Source organism: Centropristis striata, chromosome 20, assembly GCF_030273125.1.
Source record: "Centropristis striata isolate RG_2023a ecotype Rhode Island chromosome 20, C.striata_1.0, whole genome shotgun sequence".
Taxonomy (NCBI): domain Eukaryota; kingdom Metazoa; phylum Chordata; class Actinopteri; order Perciformes; family Serranidae; genus Centropristis; species Centropristis striata.
In genome coordinates this window covers 6,837,937-6,855,264 of record NC_081536.1, presented here as the reverse complement: position 1 = coordinate 6,855,264, position 17,328 = coordinate 6,837,937, and the positions used below count along the sequence as shown (strand labels likewise).

At 36.9% G+C, this 17,328-nt stretch overlaps 1 protein-coding gene across 1 annotated transcript; it reads left to right on the top strand.

Moving 5' to 3' along the window:
• The first annotated feature begins 1,087 nt into the window (after positions 1-1,087).
• ntpcr (nucleoside-triphosphatase, cancer-related) lies at positions 1,088-6,654 on the top strand. The gene is made up of 5 exons (XM_059359436.1): positions 1,088-1,184; positions 2,210-2,372; positions 2,460-2,562; positions 4,610-4,819; positions 5,916-6,654. The coding sequence occupies exons 1-5, from the start codon at positions 1,151-1,153 to the stop codon at positions 5,991-5,993; spliced, it is 588 nt and encodes a 195-aa protein (XP_059215419.1). The 5' UTR covers positions 1,088-1,150; the 3' UTR covers positions 5,994-6,654.
• Positions 6,655-17,328: the final 10,674 nt, after the last annotated feature.

Below are 17,328 nucleotides of genomic sequence, written 5' to 3'. Positions count from 1 at the left end.
TGTACCTTCTACAGCACTACATTTACTTTTCAGTATAAGATTTTGAAAATGTATATATGCATTGCTACATCATTACAAGTTACTATACAGATTACAATAATTCATACCCTTCCTTAAAAAACATGTATCTCCAAATGTGGTGATTTTTCACATGGATGTTTCTTACTAACTGAAGGATGCTAATTCAGATTAGCGCAACCTTAAACATATATTGCAGTAAAGTGCAAAATACACATTAATGCAGCTTTAATAGTAGTAAAAACATCATAATAGTAAATCACTGACAGGGAATTCTGCCATTCTGCAGAATGAGTACTTTTAGTACATTTCATCAAAATGCTTACATACACACTTAACAACAACAACAACAACAACAACAACAACAACAACAACAACAACAACAACAATAATAATAATAATAAAGTTTGAATGCGGAACTACTAATTGTAATGGAGTATTTTCACAGTGTGGTACAAGGTTATTATCGTTAACGAAAACTAACGAAATAACAAAAACTAGAATGGAAGAAACATTTTCGTTAACTGAAATAAAAATAAAAACAAGAGTTTTTTAAAAAACGATAACTAATTGAAACTGTATTTTGTGGTTACAAAACTAACTGAAATTATAGTGAAAATGTCCTTAGTTTTCGTCTTTGTCAGCCTTTTTCATACGTAATTCTTTTGGTTGATATTAAATCTATTTAATCCATCTGGTTTTATGACTTAATAAACTTATTGGGGCTGAGATGGATCAGACAAAGGAAACAAAGGAAACATTTATTGTGACCTTATTGAATCTGGCACCCAACAAATACCCCATTACAAAAAAACTAAAACTAACACTAAAACTAATAAAAAACTAAACTAAAACTAAGCATTTTCCAAAAAATAAAAACTAATTAAAACTAATGAACTCACTCTGAAAACTAACTAAACCTAACTGAATTTGAAAACAAAAATTGACAACGAAATTAAAACTAAAACTATGAAAAATCCAAAACTATTATAACCTTGGTGTGGTATAAAGGATCTGAAATCTTCCACTGATTAAATGATCTAAGAATCCTGAGGTGCGGTGCTCTCCGCGCATGCGTCAACCGGATGTGTACGGAAGAGCTGCAGCAGCATGTTGAACGGTGCGAACTGAAATGTTCAAACACGTTTTTCTGACAGGACATCCAGGTAACATTTCACACCCTGTGTGTTCGCTGCTGTTCATGTTACAGTCGCAGTAAATCCAGACCAGTGTGTCAGCTGTCTTTTCCCAGTGTACCAGTGTGTCAGTAAATGTTTACATTGGGATTTAAGTTAGCTCGTTTAGCTATTTATGTCCATATACTACTCTATACTGCTAACTTTTTATGGCAATTAGGTATTTATGCTTCCCTTAAGTCGTTTCAGTAATTTGCAGAATTACTTAAACATTTAAATATATAAACATTGATATGCGCAACACACTATCTACCTCGTCTGTACCATTTGTAGTATTTTCTGTGGTAATTTATCTATTTTTATATTTATTTATGACATCACACGTCCTTGTTTTTGCTCAGTGTTCTACCATTTTCTAAAATGTTTTACTTGGTTTGATTTAAAATACTATTTTAATACGTTTTAGTCAATATGACTCAATAAATCCCATTCTAACATTTATCTGTTTAACATTGTGTAAATTCAATGATGGAAGAAGTACTCTGATCCATTCAAAAGTAACAATATTACAATATGAAAATACTCTGTTACAAGTAAAAGTCCTGCATTCAAAAAATCTACAGATAAATACTTATAAGTATTAGTATCAGAATGTACTTAAAGTATTTATTATGCAGAATTGCCCATTTCAGAATATTACTGGATCACAATTAGTATGGCATTAATGTGTAAGCATCTCTCATGTCGCAATAAAGTAAAGGCAAAGTTATTTTATAATAATAGTTCATGATTACTGAGTGAATAATCTGAATCTGCAAAATAACTGTCACATAAATGTAATTGAGTAAAAAGTACTGGCTAAAGTATGAGCATACATTTTGAGGTAAGAGTACATAATTGTTCTTGAGTAAATGTACTTAGTTTAATTCCAGCACTATGTAAATATAGACACCTGATTGAAGAAAAAGGATAAACATACCCTAACAGTTTAAAGTACCCCAATTCTGAATGGTGATATTGCAGTTGTTTCATGGTGTCTCTTGTTTTGCTTACAGGTGTGGGGAAAACCACTCTGGTCCAGAAAGCCTGTGAGGCTTTAGTGTCATCAGGAGTGGGAGTTGAAGGGTTTTACACAGAGGAGGTCAGGCAGGGAGGCCGGAGAGTCGGCTTTGATGTAGTCACAGTGACAGGAGAGAGGGGCCACCTGTCCAGAATCAGGTAGCAGGGTTGTCATCCCAGAAAAAACTACCTGCTCTCTCTTATTTGGCTGTATTTGAGTAACCTTCAGCTTCTTTTATCTTCCAGAGATGTTTCCGGTTCATCTCATGGCAGACGGGAATACGCAGTCGGGCAGTATGTGGTTGACTTGACTTCATTTGAAAATCTGGCTCTCCCCCTCTTCAAAAATGTAAGAGCTTGAGCTTTTTTAACGCACCCTCATCAATAGATCACAGTAAGCAAAACACTCCCTTCATCAAACCTTTGATTTTTGGAGAATTGATGGAATAATTGGAAGCTTGCAAACACATAAATTCCAGAGTGACATTTTTAGTGTTCGTGGTGCCGTCTGGCTGTCACTGACCGTGATTAATCCGGCATGTAAAGTGAGCCTGGAGTGACGCCTACACATGTGCTGTAAAGGAAGGTGTCTGTGCCTTGGCGGCACATGTTCCACTTTCATCTCACTTGAAGCCTCTCTGTAATCACTGCTGATCACCCGTGGCGTGTAACATACAAACACTGGCACACTTTCAGTCACATACATTAACATGGTGAGCTTTTTCTGCATGTTAGATTCATATGCCGTGTAAAAGAGGTGGACTTAGTCACCGTGACGTCACCTATTGGTTTGTAGACTACAACTTTGAACCATGGATGTATAAAGAGAACTGCATACAGCGTTGGAGGCGTGACTGCATTCATTCCTGTCAAAGTTGCTCAGTGTTGCAAGAAGCCAAAAAAGTTCAACTTCCATCTAAATAACCCAGATCTTCCATGGATCCTCCCCACCCGAGGGGTCCATAGAGCATACTCACCAGAGACATCTGCCACCTAGGCTGGCTAACCTCCACTTCAGCCCATAGCCTACTTGAATGATGATAAAAACAATTAAATTGTGCAGCTTATCTAGACTTTCCAAGTGCTCTGCGACCAAATGGATCAAAATCTGATTTGCAGACATCTCTTCCCAAATGTAGATCCTTGAGAAAAATTCTTTGCCCCCCATGGCATCATGTGACGGATCCAGAAGTTGTAATTCCAAAGTTTGGCAAATATGAAATTGGCTTCAAAGCCCAGTGCTCTCCCTGGGGGCTTGTTTGGAAGCCTGAAGTTTGGCATTTGGCCGTCACGTCTCCTTTTCTTTGGAACCAGCACATTGGCAGAATGGTTTGGGAGCCATAGACTATATAAAAATAGTAAAAGTATTTAGCTTGGCATCACCCATTGGTCTGTGGACTCAAGTTTGGCATTTTGGCTATTGCCATCTTGGATGAATAATGCTATGTCATCAGCTAATGCTAGCTCTAAATTTGGTTAACAAGTAAAATCTATTATTCAAAATGATCAGTTAACTCCTTAGAGTGTCTTTTAGTCCAATTAAACACTGAACAAGACATTTTAAACAACCAAAATGTTCCAATAACTTTCAAGAACTGAAAACACAGAGGGTCAAAGTTCTAAGGCGAAACACTGTGTGCTGTGGTATTTACCTGTCAGTCACAAGGTAGCCACACCCTAAAGCATGCCCCGCCTTATGGCCAATTTTACTCTAAATGGAACCATAATTCATAAAATGAACCTCATGATGTATTTTCTCAATTGATTATTTTTCCCTCAGTAAACATTTTCCTAATAAGTAAATAGTCTCAATCTTTAGTTTCAATTCTTCTTCAATACATTACATTACATTACATGTCAGTTAGCTGACGGTTTTGTCCAAAGTGACTTACAATAATTGCATTAAACCTGAAGGTACTAGACATAGACCACAGGAATCAAATAAGTACATAACTTTAAGAGCCAACTGTCATTGCTACAGTAGTGCTATATGTTAAAGAAGAAAAGAAGAAGAGAAAAAAGAAGCACATTTAAATATATATATATATATATATATATATATATATATATATATATATATATATATTTATAAATTTAAAAAATGCGCTTCTTTTTTCTCAATCTCTAATCAATTGAGAAATCAGACTTCTTTTTGCAACCTCATGGAGATACCCTGCTGGCCATTTGAAAGAATGAAAGAAAGAAAGGTTTTTGGCAATACTTTTCAGACCTGGAGGTTGCTGCTTGGTTAAATTCGCCACATGGTCACCAATTAAATCTATTTAGTCTTTTTATCAGTAAACATCCAAACTGAACTGGTTTCCTTTCATGTATTACTTGTTCCAAACATCAAACATTCACTTATAAATGCTCATGCTTAATGCTCTCGTCCATAGGTAGGGGCAGCAGATGGGGGCAGCAGGAAGGTGTTTGTCATCGACGAGATCGGCAAAATGGAGCTCTTCAGCCAGTCGTTCATCAGAGCAGTGAGACAGACTTTAGGAAGCTCCTCCTTCACCGTCCTGGGCACCATCCCCATCCCCAAGGGTAAACCACTGGGCCTGGTAGAGGAGGTGCGGAGCAGGGGAGATGTCAAGGTCTTCACTGTGAGTACAAACACCAGCATACTATCTGGGGTGGAATAAAGGGTATTTAGGTCACTTTAAGTCCCACAATAGCTATAGGACACTGTTTACACTGTATGCACTCGACCTTAGGAGGGCAGTCAGTCTGCTCTCTAATGCAGAAGAGGCATGCCCTGCATTATCCATCTCCTATAGCAGGATTAACTCTAAATCATGCGTGACTGATTCAACAACAAAGGGTGGTCTCAAATGTCAAAATAATTTATCACGGAAGACTCAGTTATGGATATTGTCATGCAAAATGCTCACTGCGCTGGAGTAGTTATTATATGAGTTATGTGGCAGTTTAAACACTTTTTGGCAAACATATGATTTTTTATTTCACTTGTGAAACAGTAGGTCAGAGATTAGGGGGGTTTACAACATGTGGTTAATAATCTCAGAGTGGACACTGTATTGTCTGAAGCTTACAAGACAACACTTGTGTCACATTGTGTTATTTATCTATTTATTTATACATTGTATCAATTAACATTATCTGCAGACTAGGGCTGGGCAATATGGACCAAAAGTCATATCCCGATGTATTTAGGCTGAATATCGATATAAGATGTATATCCCAATATTTTTATCGCAAAGTGAGAGCAAATTTTCAGTCAAAGGCACAGCCAAATATGACATGTCACATGTAGTTTTATTGAAACCATTTATTTAAGAGAAATAAATACGGTATAACAACAGGAGTACCTTTTTTTTTTTTTTTTTTTAATCAAAGTTCCATAAAGTGCACATTTAAATATAAAATATCTTAAATAAAAATAGCCTATGAAATAAAATAGGACAATCTTTTTCTGAAATAAATATATTTATATAAGAAAAGAATAAGGAACATTATAAAAGAACTAAATATGACAAACCATAGTAAGGGCAGCAATTATATATAAAGAAAGACATTATTTTTGACTATATCAATATATATATATATATGCGATATGGTCTAATTCCATATCACATTTAAAAATAAAGTGATATATTTTTTTATATCGATATATTGCCCAGCCCTACTGCAGACTATCTACTTGCCATCTTGAATGATTTTTGCTTTCTTCCCATTTAGGTGACAAAGGAAAACAGGAATGCCATTCTACAAGACATTGTATCAACATTACAAAATTGTTTAAAACATACAGCCTAATATGGACATGTAGAGCCACTACAAGAGAAAGACACTGCATTTTTTTTTTGCTGACAAGTTTTATTTGTGTCTGTGCGTGTTCTGAGTGTTCAGTGAATCTACACACGCTTTATAACAGGGTTTTGACCTAACCTGAGGGGCAAACTGAGCTTCTAGGAGAGTTACTGTGTCACATGCATGTATTTATGTACACAATCCATTTTTTTCCGTCTCATACAGCCTCAAAATGGATTGCATGCTGAATAATTGATTGCGAGATGGAACACAGCGGGGGAATTGTTCAGTTAGTGGGTAAATATCCTGAGCTCTCAGAGTCAAAGACTGCTAGTCATGAAAACCGCTCTGTTTTATTTTTTATTTGGCTGTTGGCCTTATCGAGACTCCAGCACACATTTCTCATTTATCAGTGTGTAATATTAATTTGCTCTGGAGGAAAATTGTTTTTTTTTTTGTTTGTTTTTTATAAAGGGTCAAACAAAGCCTGTTTATTCATTTAGCTCTTTGCGATGTGACCCCCCCTTGTGTTTGTCTAGTCAACCTGAGGATGTGCTCACTGAAAATCAATCCATATTTAACAGTGCAACAATGTCCAACGCTTTCATGGTTTATTCATACTCTAGCATGAAGAGAAACATGAAAAATAAACAGATATTGTCTTTTATCAATTACATTGTTTCTTCTTTTTATTATATTTAAACTGTTCATTTGTTCAGCAGTTACAAATGTTTTCATGATGAGTTTCACTGTTGTTTTTATAATCAGCAGTACAAATACATATTCTCTGCTTTTGTTTTCTGGATTTTCTGCTCAACCCTCTGAGATAATGCCATTTCTGTCCATGTGCAGTCAGATTACAGTAAAGGATAAATGATATCAGTGAATATAGGATGTCTGAGATGTCAGGGTGCATTTATGGAGGATTTATCCCAACATTAAAGCTCAACAGAGGCCTCTGAAGGGGTTTAAAGCTATAGAACAAGACATATTGTCAGACTCAGAGAGAATTGAAGCTCTATGTGACTGTCAACAAACAGCTGCAGATTATATCTGGAACATTAATACTTTTTGTGTCAAATAATGTGTCATAGGGCTGCTCAATTCTTGAAAAATATCACAAAATCGATAATTTTAGTCAACAGTGAGATCACGATTATTTAACACGATTACTTACTGACTTTGGAAACATCATGTGGTCATGTGCTAATGTTGTGTTGTTGTCATGTGTTCAACTTAAAAAAAACAAATAAAAATAATAAAAATAAATGAATTATAAAATAAATTATACATATATCCACACACATATTTAGCTAAATATTCTAAAAGGATTAAAAAAATATATATTTTTATTAATTATTAATTAATTAGAATAACTATAACTATACACAGCCTAAATCAAAGACAATTTTTTGGGGGGTTAAATATGTTGTATGTAGTGCACCGAAAAATCTACTAAAAACAATAAATACATTAAAAAATCTAAAAATAAAATAAAACTGAATTAAATCAAAGAAATTCTAATACACTGACAAAATCTTCTCAATGTTATGGTGGACTATATTCTACATAATCCTGTCAATGACTCAGCAAAAATAGAAATTTGTACATTGGAGTAATAACACAAGACAAACCAGAACCAGCCAAAATCAGACTTGAAAATAAAATTGTATTAATTGCCTAGCCCAGGGGTCGGCAACCTTTACTAACAAAAGAAAAATTGTTGGAATCAAGCCACAAACCTTATTTCGAATGAAAATAAAATAGCCTACTAAGTCTAAGTTAGTCTACCAACATGATTAATTGGTCAAAATGAGCAGTTATCAATATGATTTTGGAGTTTGAAATCGAAAGCTAGCCTAGCTAGGGAAACTCAAAACTAGACTTGAAGTTGGCAAAATTTATAAGGCTTTTAAGATTTTCGTAGTCTATGATGCCCTTTTTTGTTGCCTAATATGTTTTAAAAAACGGTTTATTGCCATATATAAGCTTCACATTTTTACAATTGAAGAAGAAGAATACAAATTGCTTTGGGCCTACACCAATGATATATGAAAATTTAAATGTAAATACTTTTTTTTTTTTAACCTATAATCATATAGGTTAATTAGGAAAAAGTAAAGTAAGTTTTTAGAGACTAAAGTAGCTCAAGAACATTCAAGGTTCATGCTTTTTTTTTTTTTTTGGATCGTTCAGATCAAACAGACTTGCTGCAAGTGGAATTTCACTGACTCTGCGTGAGCTCCAAAGTCTGGCAGTTGTATCAAGGTTTTTAATAGAAACCCTCTGGCAAAGATATTTGTTTCAGCACTAAAGCATCTTCAGGTCGTTTCAAAGTTAAAATACATGGAAGGCTTTTTTGGCTTGTTTTATAATACTGCTTGTGTAACTGATGTAACCTGTCAGGCTGGCTGCAGAGCGAACTGCCAGCTGTGATCTGCGTCAGACACGCTGCTGTGCCAGCATCTGTTCTGTGGCCGCCGCTGACGTGCCTCTGGATCAACTGGCACTGACAGTCGCTGAATTGGCTTCAAAGTCAACATTGCAATGGTTGTATTTCTTTTTTTTTTAACTAATATGGAAATATGGTGTTGCCTTGTTATTGTTGGCGCAAGTTTAACGGGCAATTAGAGTGGATGGTGTGGTGCATGGTGCTGCTGAAGGAGCTGCTCTCCTGATTGGAGGATGATCCTCAGACTCACCCTGTAGCAGAGCGACAGATGGCTTATGTAACACTGACAAAGAGTTTGCCAAAATTACCAAGTAAAGGGTATGTGTGTGTGTGTGCGTGTGTTTTATGTGTTATGATGTGAGCAACCATATTGGGATATTATGGGCATATCATTTACAGCAGTGTTTCCCAGTAAGGGGTACTTCTACTATTGCCAGGGGTTACATTGAACCAATTTAAAAATCAAAAAACATTTGGTGTCTTTTATTATAATGGTTGTATTTTGATTGGATTGAGTCAGCAGTTGAAATAGCTAAAAGTAAACAGATAAATCTATTAAAGCTCACATGTTAATTTGTCGGTCACAAAACTGTAATAAAAGTCTCAATCTGTGAAATTACAGTATTCATGACGGTGTCCAATGTATTTCACAGTTTATACATATCTAAAATGACATAATAAATATAATAAATATATTACAATTAACAGCAAAAACGTATCTGTTCTGTAATATATATATATATATGTATATGTATATACACTACTGGTCAAAAGTTTTAGAACACACCAACTTTTCCAGAATTTAATTGAAAATTATGCAGTTTAATGTCTCAGTGTACTCTGAAATTAATGCACATTTGCAACATTTAAAATTCTTTATTGAGCATGATAGTGTTTTGAAAGTAAAAAAAAGATTCAAAATCACATTTTATGTTGGACTAAAGGACTAAAAAAAGACACAAAATGACCAAAAAAAGACACAAAATGACTTACAAAGACATGAAAAGAATTCAAAAATGGACAAAATAGCCCAGGACTCCATAGAGTTAAGTTGTTAACCCACTACTTGTATAATTCTGAAATGTACATTATTTTTCAGTTTTGGTTAACCTTACCTTTTTTTATTTACCTCTGGCAGTTCACCACTTACCTTTGTACCCTTTCAAGCTGTTCATTTGACTTGAACTGCTTGAATTTCAATAAAAAACTGGAAAAATTGGGGTGTTCTAAAACTTTTGACTGGTAGTGTATATATATATATATATACATATATATATATATATATATATATATATATACATATATATATATATATATATATATATATATATATATATATATATATATGTAACCAATAAGATCCTAGTTATTACACACCACCTTTTAATACCAAAAGATAAAAAAAATCTAAGGTCCACTACTTCACTTTATATGCAATTGAGAATTTATTGATAATATAGCAAGGTGCAAGCATACAGCATAAATCGATCCAAAATTGATTACTCTTAAAATATTCAAAAATCCCAACAACAAAATGATTGTCATCTATTTAATGTCTTACCATGATACCCTAACTGCCTTTGCTGAATAAAGCTGTAGCTGGTAATTAATCCTGCAGATTTGGAGAAGGAGACGAGAGAGTTGTCTGGCCACTCTTTTGAGTTCCCCTTTTCTACTGGCTTCGCCCTGTCTCAGTTACTTGTTACTTGTTAAAAATCCTTCCCTGTCCTACTCCTGCAGTACCATACCCGGCTTTCGGTCTGGGTTGCTGCGTTCGCAGTGGTTGGTCTCGGTGGTGTTCTGCTGGTTCCAGGGGCAGGAGCCATCCTTGGACTTATCGCGATGATTCTTCCATCCATGACATGTGCAATGGATACGCGATCCCCATTAGGGAATTCCCAGACCCGAGTGAAGGCGGCGCAGTATATATAGCGAGGTGGAAACATACGTCCCCCGTTGCTGCTCTGGCCCTGGTCTTGAGGAGAAAACTCTAACATTGTGGCATTTTTATATACCTCTATGATTGCCTCAACGGACACCACGGGCAGGCAGACGTTATCAGAGCAGGTGATCACCCCTGTAGTAGTATGGAACTGGAAACATTAGTGGTAGCATTGGGTGCAACATAGTGCTGAGCTGACATCCCAAAGGTAGTTGGCTTCATCCACTGTGATTCCACATTGGATACAGCTGACTGAGTCGTCTGCTCTATGGGTTATGGGACTCTCAGGGACTCGATCCCTTCTCTCCATGGTCGCTCCTTCTTCTGCTTCCCTTCTTCGGGTTCACTTGCGGAGTTCTGGCTCTCCTTAGCTGATCACCAGACAGCACTGCTTTCCTGCAGACTGCTTCTCTTCGGCTCTCGGTCAGATGTCCTCCCTGCCTTAAGCCTTTCTCTTTCTCTTGGGTCGCTTCACACGAACAGCTGTGGCTTTATATGCAATTGAGAATTTATTGATAATATAGCAAGGTGCCAGCATACAGCATAAATTGATCCAAAATTGATTACACTGAAAAATTTTAAAAATCCCAACAATAAAATGATTATCGTCTATTTAATTTCTTACCATGATACCCTAACTGCCTGTGTTGAATGAAGCTGTAGCTGGTAATTAATCGTGCAGATTTGGAGAAGGAGACGAGAGAGTTGTCTGGCCAAGTAACTCTTTCCCAATGCCCGGCTTCAGGCCTCAGCCGTGGCTCTCCACTTTGTCCAAAGTCGGAGTGATCCTTGACTGGTCCCTTGGTCCTTGATCCTTTAATCTATCATCGACTGGCGTTGGAATGGTTGTTCTTCTTATCACTCGTCTCTCGTCTTCACCGGTCAAATTGGAGATCTTCTTTCTTGATCTTCTTTCTTTCTTGCTTGTGGAACCTGAGTCCTTTCCCCCGATGTGGTCGTTCAGGCGTCGTCTCCAGATCCTGAGAGTCGGTTGAAGAGTCTTGCAGCTCCCCGAGAAGAATTTCCCCGATTCTTCTTGTGTTGCAGCTTCTATACTCTGCGGCTCCTTCTTTCAGAGCATTACCTCATTGCCACTCCTCACCAGTCCTTTCATTGGTTAAATCTTCTTTCTGATTTCTGCTGTTGCTATGGCCCGATCCCTTGGACCGTCCCTCTCACCTTTCCTTCACGTGTATCTGTCAGCCCAACACGTTCAGCACGTACGCCATGTCTCGGCTTGATCCTTCCTCTTTTGAGTTCCACTTTTCTACTGGCTTCACCCTGTCTCAGTTACTTCGTTTCAACACAGGCCTCAAAATTTCAAACGATCAATCCGGTTACCACACATACTGACACAAACGGATTATTATTGCATTCATTTCAACAGTTGTTTCATCAAGTCACATCAACTTTGTAACTTATCATTTTACATACAATCACTATCAACTTTTCATTTCCATCTTTTTCACGTTAATCATACTTGATCAACATCAATCATTACAGTGCCATTCGTGTATCACATCATCTATTAGCAAAGTGCCCAACTGTCAACAACTGTTGTTACCCTGCTGGAAAGTCCCTGATTTCCACAATCTCATACCACTTAGCTGGTGTGTGGCGAATAGAGATCTCATCTCTCTTGACAGTGTGTATATATATTTATATATATATATATATATATATATATATACATATATGTAAAAAATTACAGAACAGATACGTTTTTGCTGTTAATTGTAATATATTTTATGTAATTTTAGATATGTATTTACATTTTTTATGTGATAATGTGCAATTTTCTTTTTCAAATTAATATGTTACAGATACAGGTATTTCATGTAAATTCATAGTATATTTTAGTAATTGTATTGATATTTTCATGTATTTCAATACATTAAAAATCTAAAATAATCAGAAAAAAGACCATTATTATTATTATTATTATTATTATTATTATTATTATTATTAATATTATTATTATTATTATTATTATTATTATTATTATTATTATTATTTTATTATTATCAATAAAAATAAATAAATATATATATATTTTTTTTTTACAGTGATGTGTGGCAGTACGTCTGACAAGGAAAGGTTTTGAACTATGGATTTATAGTCATAATTGATATGAAATGCTACATATTCACACCAATATTTGATACAGTAGCGAAGAATTAAACCCCATACAATTTTTTCCTTTTTTTTGCACAGAAGACAAACCTGTTCCATATTCAAAGAAGCATCTGTATTGCATCACTGCATTAATGCTGTGCAGACATATGGTCATCATCTTGCTGTTTTACATTGTAAACACCCTGGGTTTGTTCATACATAACCATTGTGCAACTGTAACAATTTGTCAGGGGACTTGAATGTATTGAAGCGTCCTAAGCCATATAGAATAGCTTGAATGAATAAGAAATGAATTAACGTCCATATCGCAGAGATGCATTCGCACCATATCTGCAGGACAGATGTCTATGTGGCACCCTGCACCCTTTATCCTTCCACACATGGAGGACACAGAAATTCAAGAAGCTTACTGACAATCCAGGACAAAAGAGAGCTTGCTGGTGGGAAGGAGGGGGAGCGGGTGGATGGTGGATGGTGGGGCGCTGGGGCTTAGATGATTTCTCTCCAGTTATTGCACTTTGTGGTACCAGCCCAGGAGGCACAATGACAGCTGTAGGGGGTGGAGCAGGGGGGGCATATTATGATATATTGTCCGAGAAGCCCTTGGCCAAAATGCCAAACACAGCTGATGAAAATCTGACATATTGTTCAAAAGACCACGTGGGACTTACACAAAAGCCTTCCACAGCTTTCCCAAAGCCGGACTTCAAATTCACAGATTATTTCCCAAGATGCCCGTGTGATTTATTGAAAGATGTGGCACTAAAGCTTCTTAGCATCTGTGATGTCTGATTTGTCAGAGCCAGAGCCTGCACATGTTACTTACTTAGAAGTGCTCCCTTAAATAAAGGTAATTTCTCAGCTTGTACTGCAGCATGTGACGTCTCACAGCTTCACCACAGGGCTTTGCTTTGCATGGCCCACAGGCATTTCAAATACATTCCCCCAAAAGCTATAATTGAGCTCTAATTCACCTCATTGTGCTAATGGGCATTACTAAGGTCTGCTGGTCTTGACAGGTGGGCAGTTAATGTCAAATGGGATCCGAAGGCTGTGGAAATTAAGCCATTTGATCTGCGTTCCTAACCGCTATTCCACCCTGCTGCCCACCACCGATGATTCCTAAACCACTCTTCCCATTACATCATTTTCATGGGCTCCCCGCGGCTGGAGGCAGACAGTGTTGGGTTTCAAAGCCTGTATCCGGGCCACTAGCTCATCCCTCTGCAGGCCTACCTATTGAGGGATCAAAGCTCAAGGGATCAAAATAAAAGAAGTAAAATCTTTGCATGATTTCAACACATTTCCAAAATTTTAAAAAGGTGGACTTTTTAATGATGCCATGTTGGAGACCAGCATGCATTTAGACTGTTCTAACTGCTGTCATTTAACATACCGACTGACGCTTCAACTACTAACAGTGCACGCGCTTCAGCTATGTTTGACACTTCGGCTTAAACTTACATTTCAATTGCTTTCACTTTTAACACTGTGAGGGACTGAGTCAGCCTGCAATGAGGACAACAGGTAGTATATTCAAAAAAGGGGTGTTTATTTACTCAAAGTATAAAGCAACAAAATTTTCAAACAAAGTAGTAAAGAATTGGGCCCATAAAAGAGGTCAAACTAACAAAACTGTATAATGGTCAACTGAACAAACTAACAGAAGACAAACAGACCTGATGACTAAACACAAGAGGGAACTTATATAGTGGGTGATCAGCCCATAATAAACACAAGAGGGGGTTTACAAACATTGAACACAAAAGACTACAGCTAATTTACAAACAAAGCAAATCTAGAGAATTAACTCACTTAAATAAACAATCTATACTAACCAAACAAAATTAATTGAAATTACTAATTGTCTAAAGAAAGTAGCACTGGTAACTCAAAAAGAAAATAATTATGAAACTATACCAAACAAAGACTGTACAAAAGCTAACTAATTGTGCGCGCTTCAAATGGAAAACTAATGTACTGTCAAAATAAAGTGTGTTGTATGAAACAGAAAACCTGTGTGATTTATTTGATAGTAAATGTTAAACCAATGTAGACAGATTACTTAACTGAATGTATAATGTGTATGAACTCAAATACAACAAAACTTAACTATAAACAAATGTATGAGTGCTGAGGGTTACCGATATTTATGGCTGTGTGGCCATGGCTGTGGCCATCACACACACACACTTACTTACTTACTTACTTACTTACTTAATTACTTAATTACTTACTTACTTCACTTTTTATACCTTCGAAGAAACTAACATTATTTGAAGGTATGATATGTAACTTTTCCACGTTAAAATATCTATAAACAACTAGAAATGTGTAGTTTTAATCAAGGTAACGGTCCATTTAATTTGGACACCTGTCAATGGAGTCATGTCCCCTTTGTCCATGCGTCAGTGTTGTGCTTTGTCTGCCAGAGGTTATACATTATTGTTATAAATTAACTGTTTATCCAGTTTTTAGTCACATTCTACGATAAACATTTTTTAGAGCCTGGTCGTTTTTTTCCTTTGCTATTCATGAAAGCACTTATTTTCCAAAAATACTGACATAAATCTATAATTATCTACAATAGGTCAACTATGATGTCAAAGAGCGATCATTAACATATTCCCTGTAGGAATCTATGATATATAAAGAGTCATGCTGCAGCAGGGGAGGGGTCGTGGCCTGGGGACATCCCTCTTCTGTTACACTACCTTAATGGTTTCTTGTGATCTCCGGATCTCTTTGAATGACTGTGGTAACCCCGGTGAGTCACTCCCCACTTGGCTACATAACAAAACACCAGCCTCACCTCACCTTTTTGGTAGGATCTGTCGTGTGGGCTGTTATTTGAGGTTAGACAGGGGAAACGGCAACAACCGAAGTGTGGAGAAGTGCGTGGGTGTTGTGTTTTGTGGTGCGCGTATCCATTTCCCAGCCACATTCAGAGGAGGAAGAGGAAGAGTGTGGTGACACACAGGCATCAATGTCTCTGCAGGGGAGGGAGGAAACCCCCACAGCTATGAGAGAAGGAGTCAGGAGCTGTCAGCGGATGATGTGGAGGTCAGAGGGCACAGAGCGGACACAAAGATCGAGGGCACGGCGATCAATTGATCAGCCGGTGCTGCGTCCCTCTGGGCTGCAAAGGATGTGGCTGTCATTCCAAACTTGACAAGAAGGAAAAAACACACAAAAACTGTCTTTATTGTGGAGGGGAAAACCCAAATGTTTGTAATCCATGCATATCAGGGAAATAGCTGCCATATGTGCATACAGCAACTCTGTGAATGTGCCAATCACATCCTGGATGTCATTGTGGAATATTAAGTTGTCTACACTAATAACAGACAGATCAATGCAGTGGCTCATGTACATGACTTATATGGGGATTTTGTATATAAAGTGAACAAACTTGGTGTGTGTTTTACAGTGCTGTGAGAGGCTGAGTCATACAGGATTCGGCTCTATAGAGTCCCGATAATGGTTCGCAGATTGCTGACCTGCTGTGATTAATGCCTCTACTGGATGTTTCTGACAAATTTGCACCACAAACGCAGAGCTTTTTCGAGCTGTTTCCATTGCATACGCTACTGTAGCTGCTGTGTGCATGTGTGTATGCGTCTATGCGTGCCAAGACCACACTGTGACTTTTGGCAGTGCTGCATGAACCGAGAGGAGGTGCAGTGGTTGTGCCAAAAGTCAATTCTTTTTCTTCCTTCGTCTTCTAAAAAAAAATGTTTTTGATAGTGCTGCTTGACAAAAGTGTGTTTCTAAGGTGGTTAATGGGAGAAAGGTCCACTTCTTAATGACGTCATGTTGGAGATCAGCATGCATTTAGAGTGATCTAACTGCCGTCACTGCTATCATACCCACTGACGCTTCAACTACTAACAGTGCACACGCTTCAGCTATGTTTGACCCCATGCGCTTAAACTAATATTTCTATTGCTTTCACTTTTTACACTTAAACCAACATTCTTTGAAGGTATAATATGTAACTTTTGTCACACACACACACACACACACACACATTTTACTTTTAATACTACTATAATTTTGCGTCATTTTTATGTGTCACTATTTTTTTTATGTGATAGTTACTTGTTTTAATTTAACTTGTGAATTTTACTATAGGTAGAGGCCCTGTATAAGCCCTTTTGGGCTTCTTGCCGCTACCTTGCACCTTCCTTTTGTTGTTATCTCTTTATCCTTGTCTTTTGTCTTATTTGTGCAAAATTTAAAAAAATCAAATTTCAAACTTTTCCACGTTAAAATGGCTAAAAACATTAAGACCAATGTTATATTTTTTGTTAAAATCAACGTATTGTACATTATCCCAAATGTTTCCTACAATGTTCAAACGGAGAAATCTGTAGTTTTAATCAAGGTAAGGGTGCATTTAATTTGGACACCTGTCAATGAAGTCATGTCCCCTTTGTCCATGCGTCAGCGTTGTGCTTTGTCTGCCAGAAGCTGTTATAAATTAACTTTTTATCCAGTTTTTAGCCATGTTCTATGATAAAAAAAATTAGATCGTGGTCATTTTTTTTACTATATATTTTAACAGGATGAAGGCTTTTAGTTATTGGACATCTGGACCTTAAGTTATCAGAGAAACAAGCTGAGAAAACATCAGCTTGGCTTGGAGCCACTTTGTGACAACCTTTCCTGCCAAGCAGCATAGGAGAAACACGGAAAATGAACACGTACCTGCTTTATCAGTGTTTTACTGGTTATAATCAGATGGGTGGTTTGTTTTGTAGAGGAGGAGACCTCTGTGGATTCTTCGGCTTCCAATAAAATACTCCTGA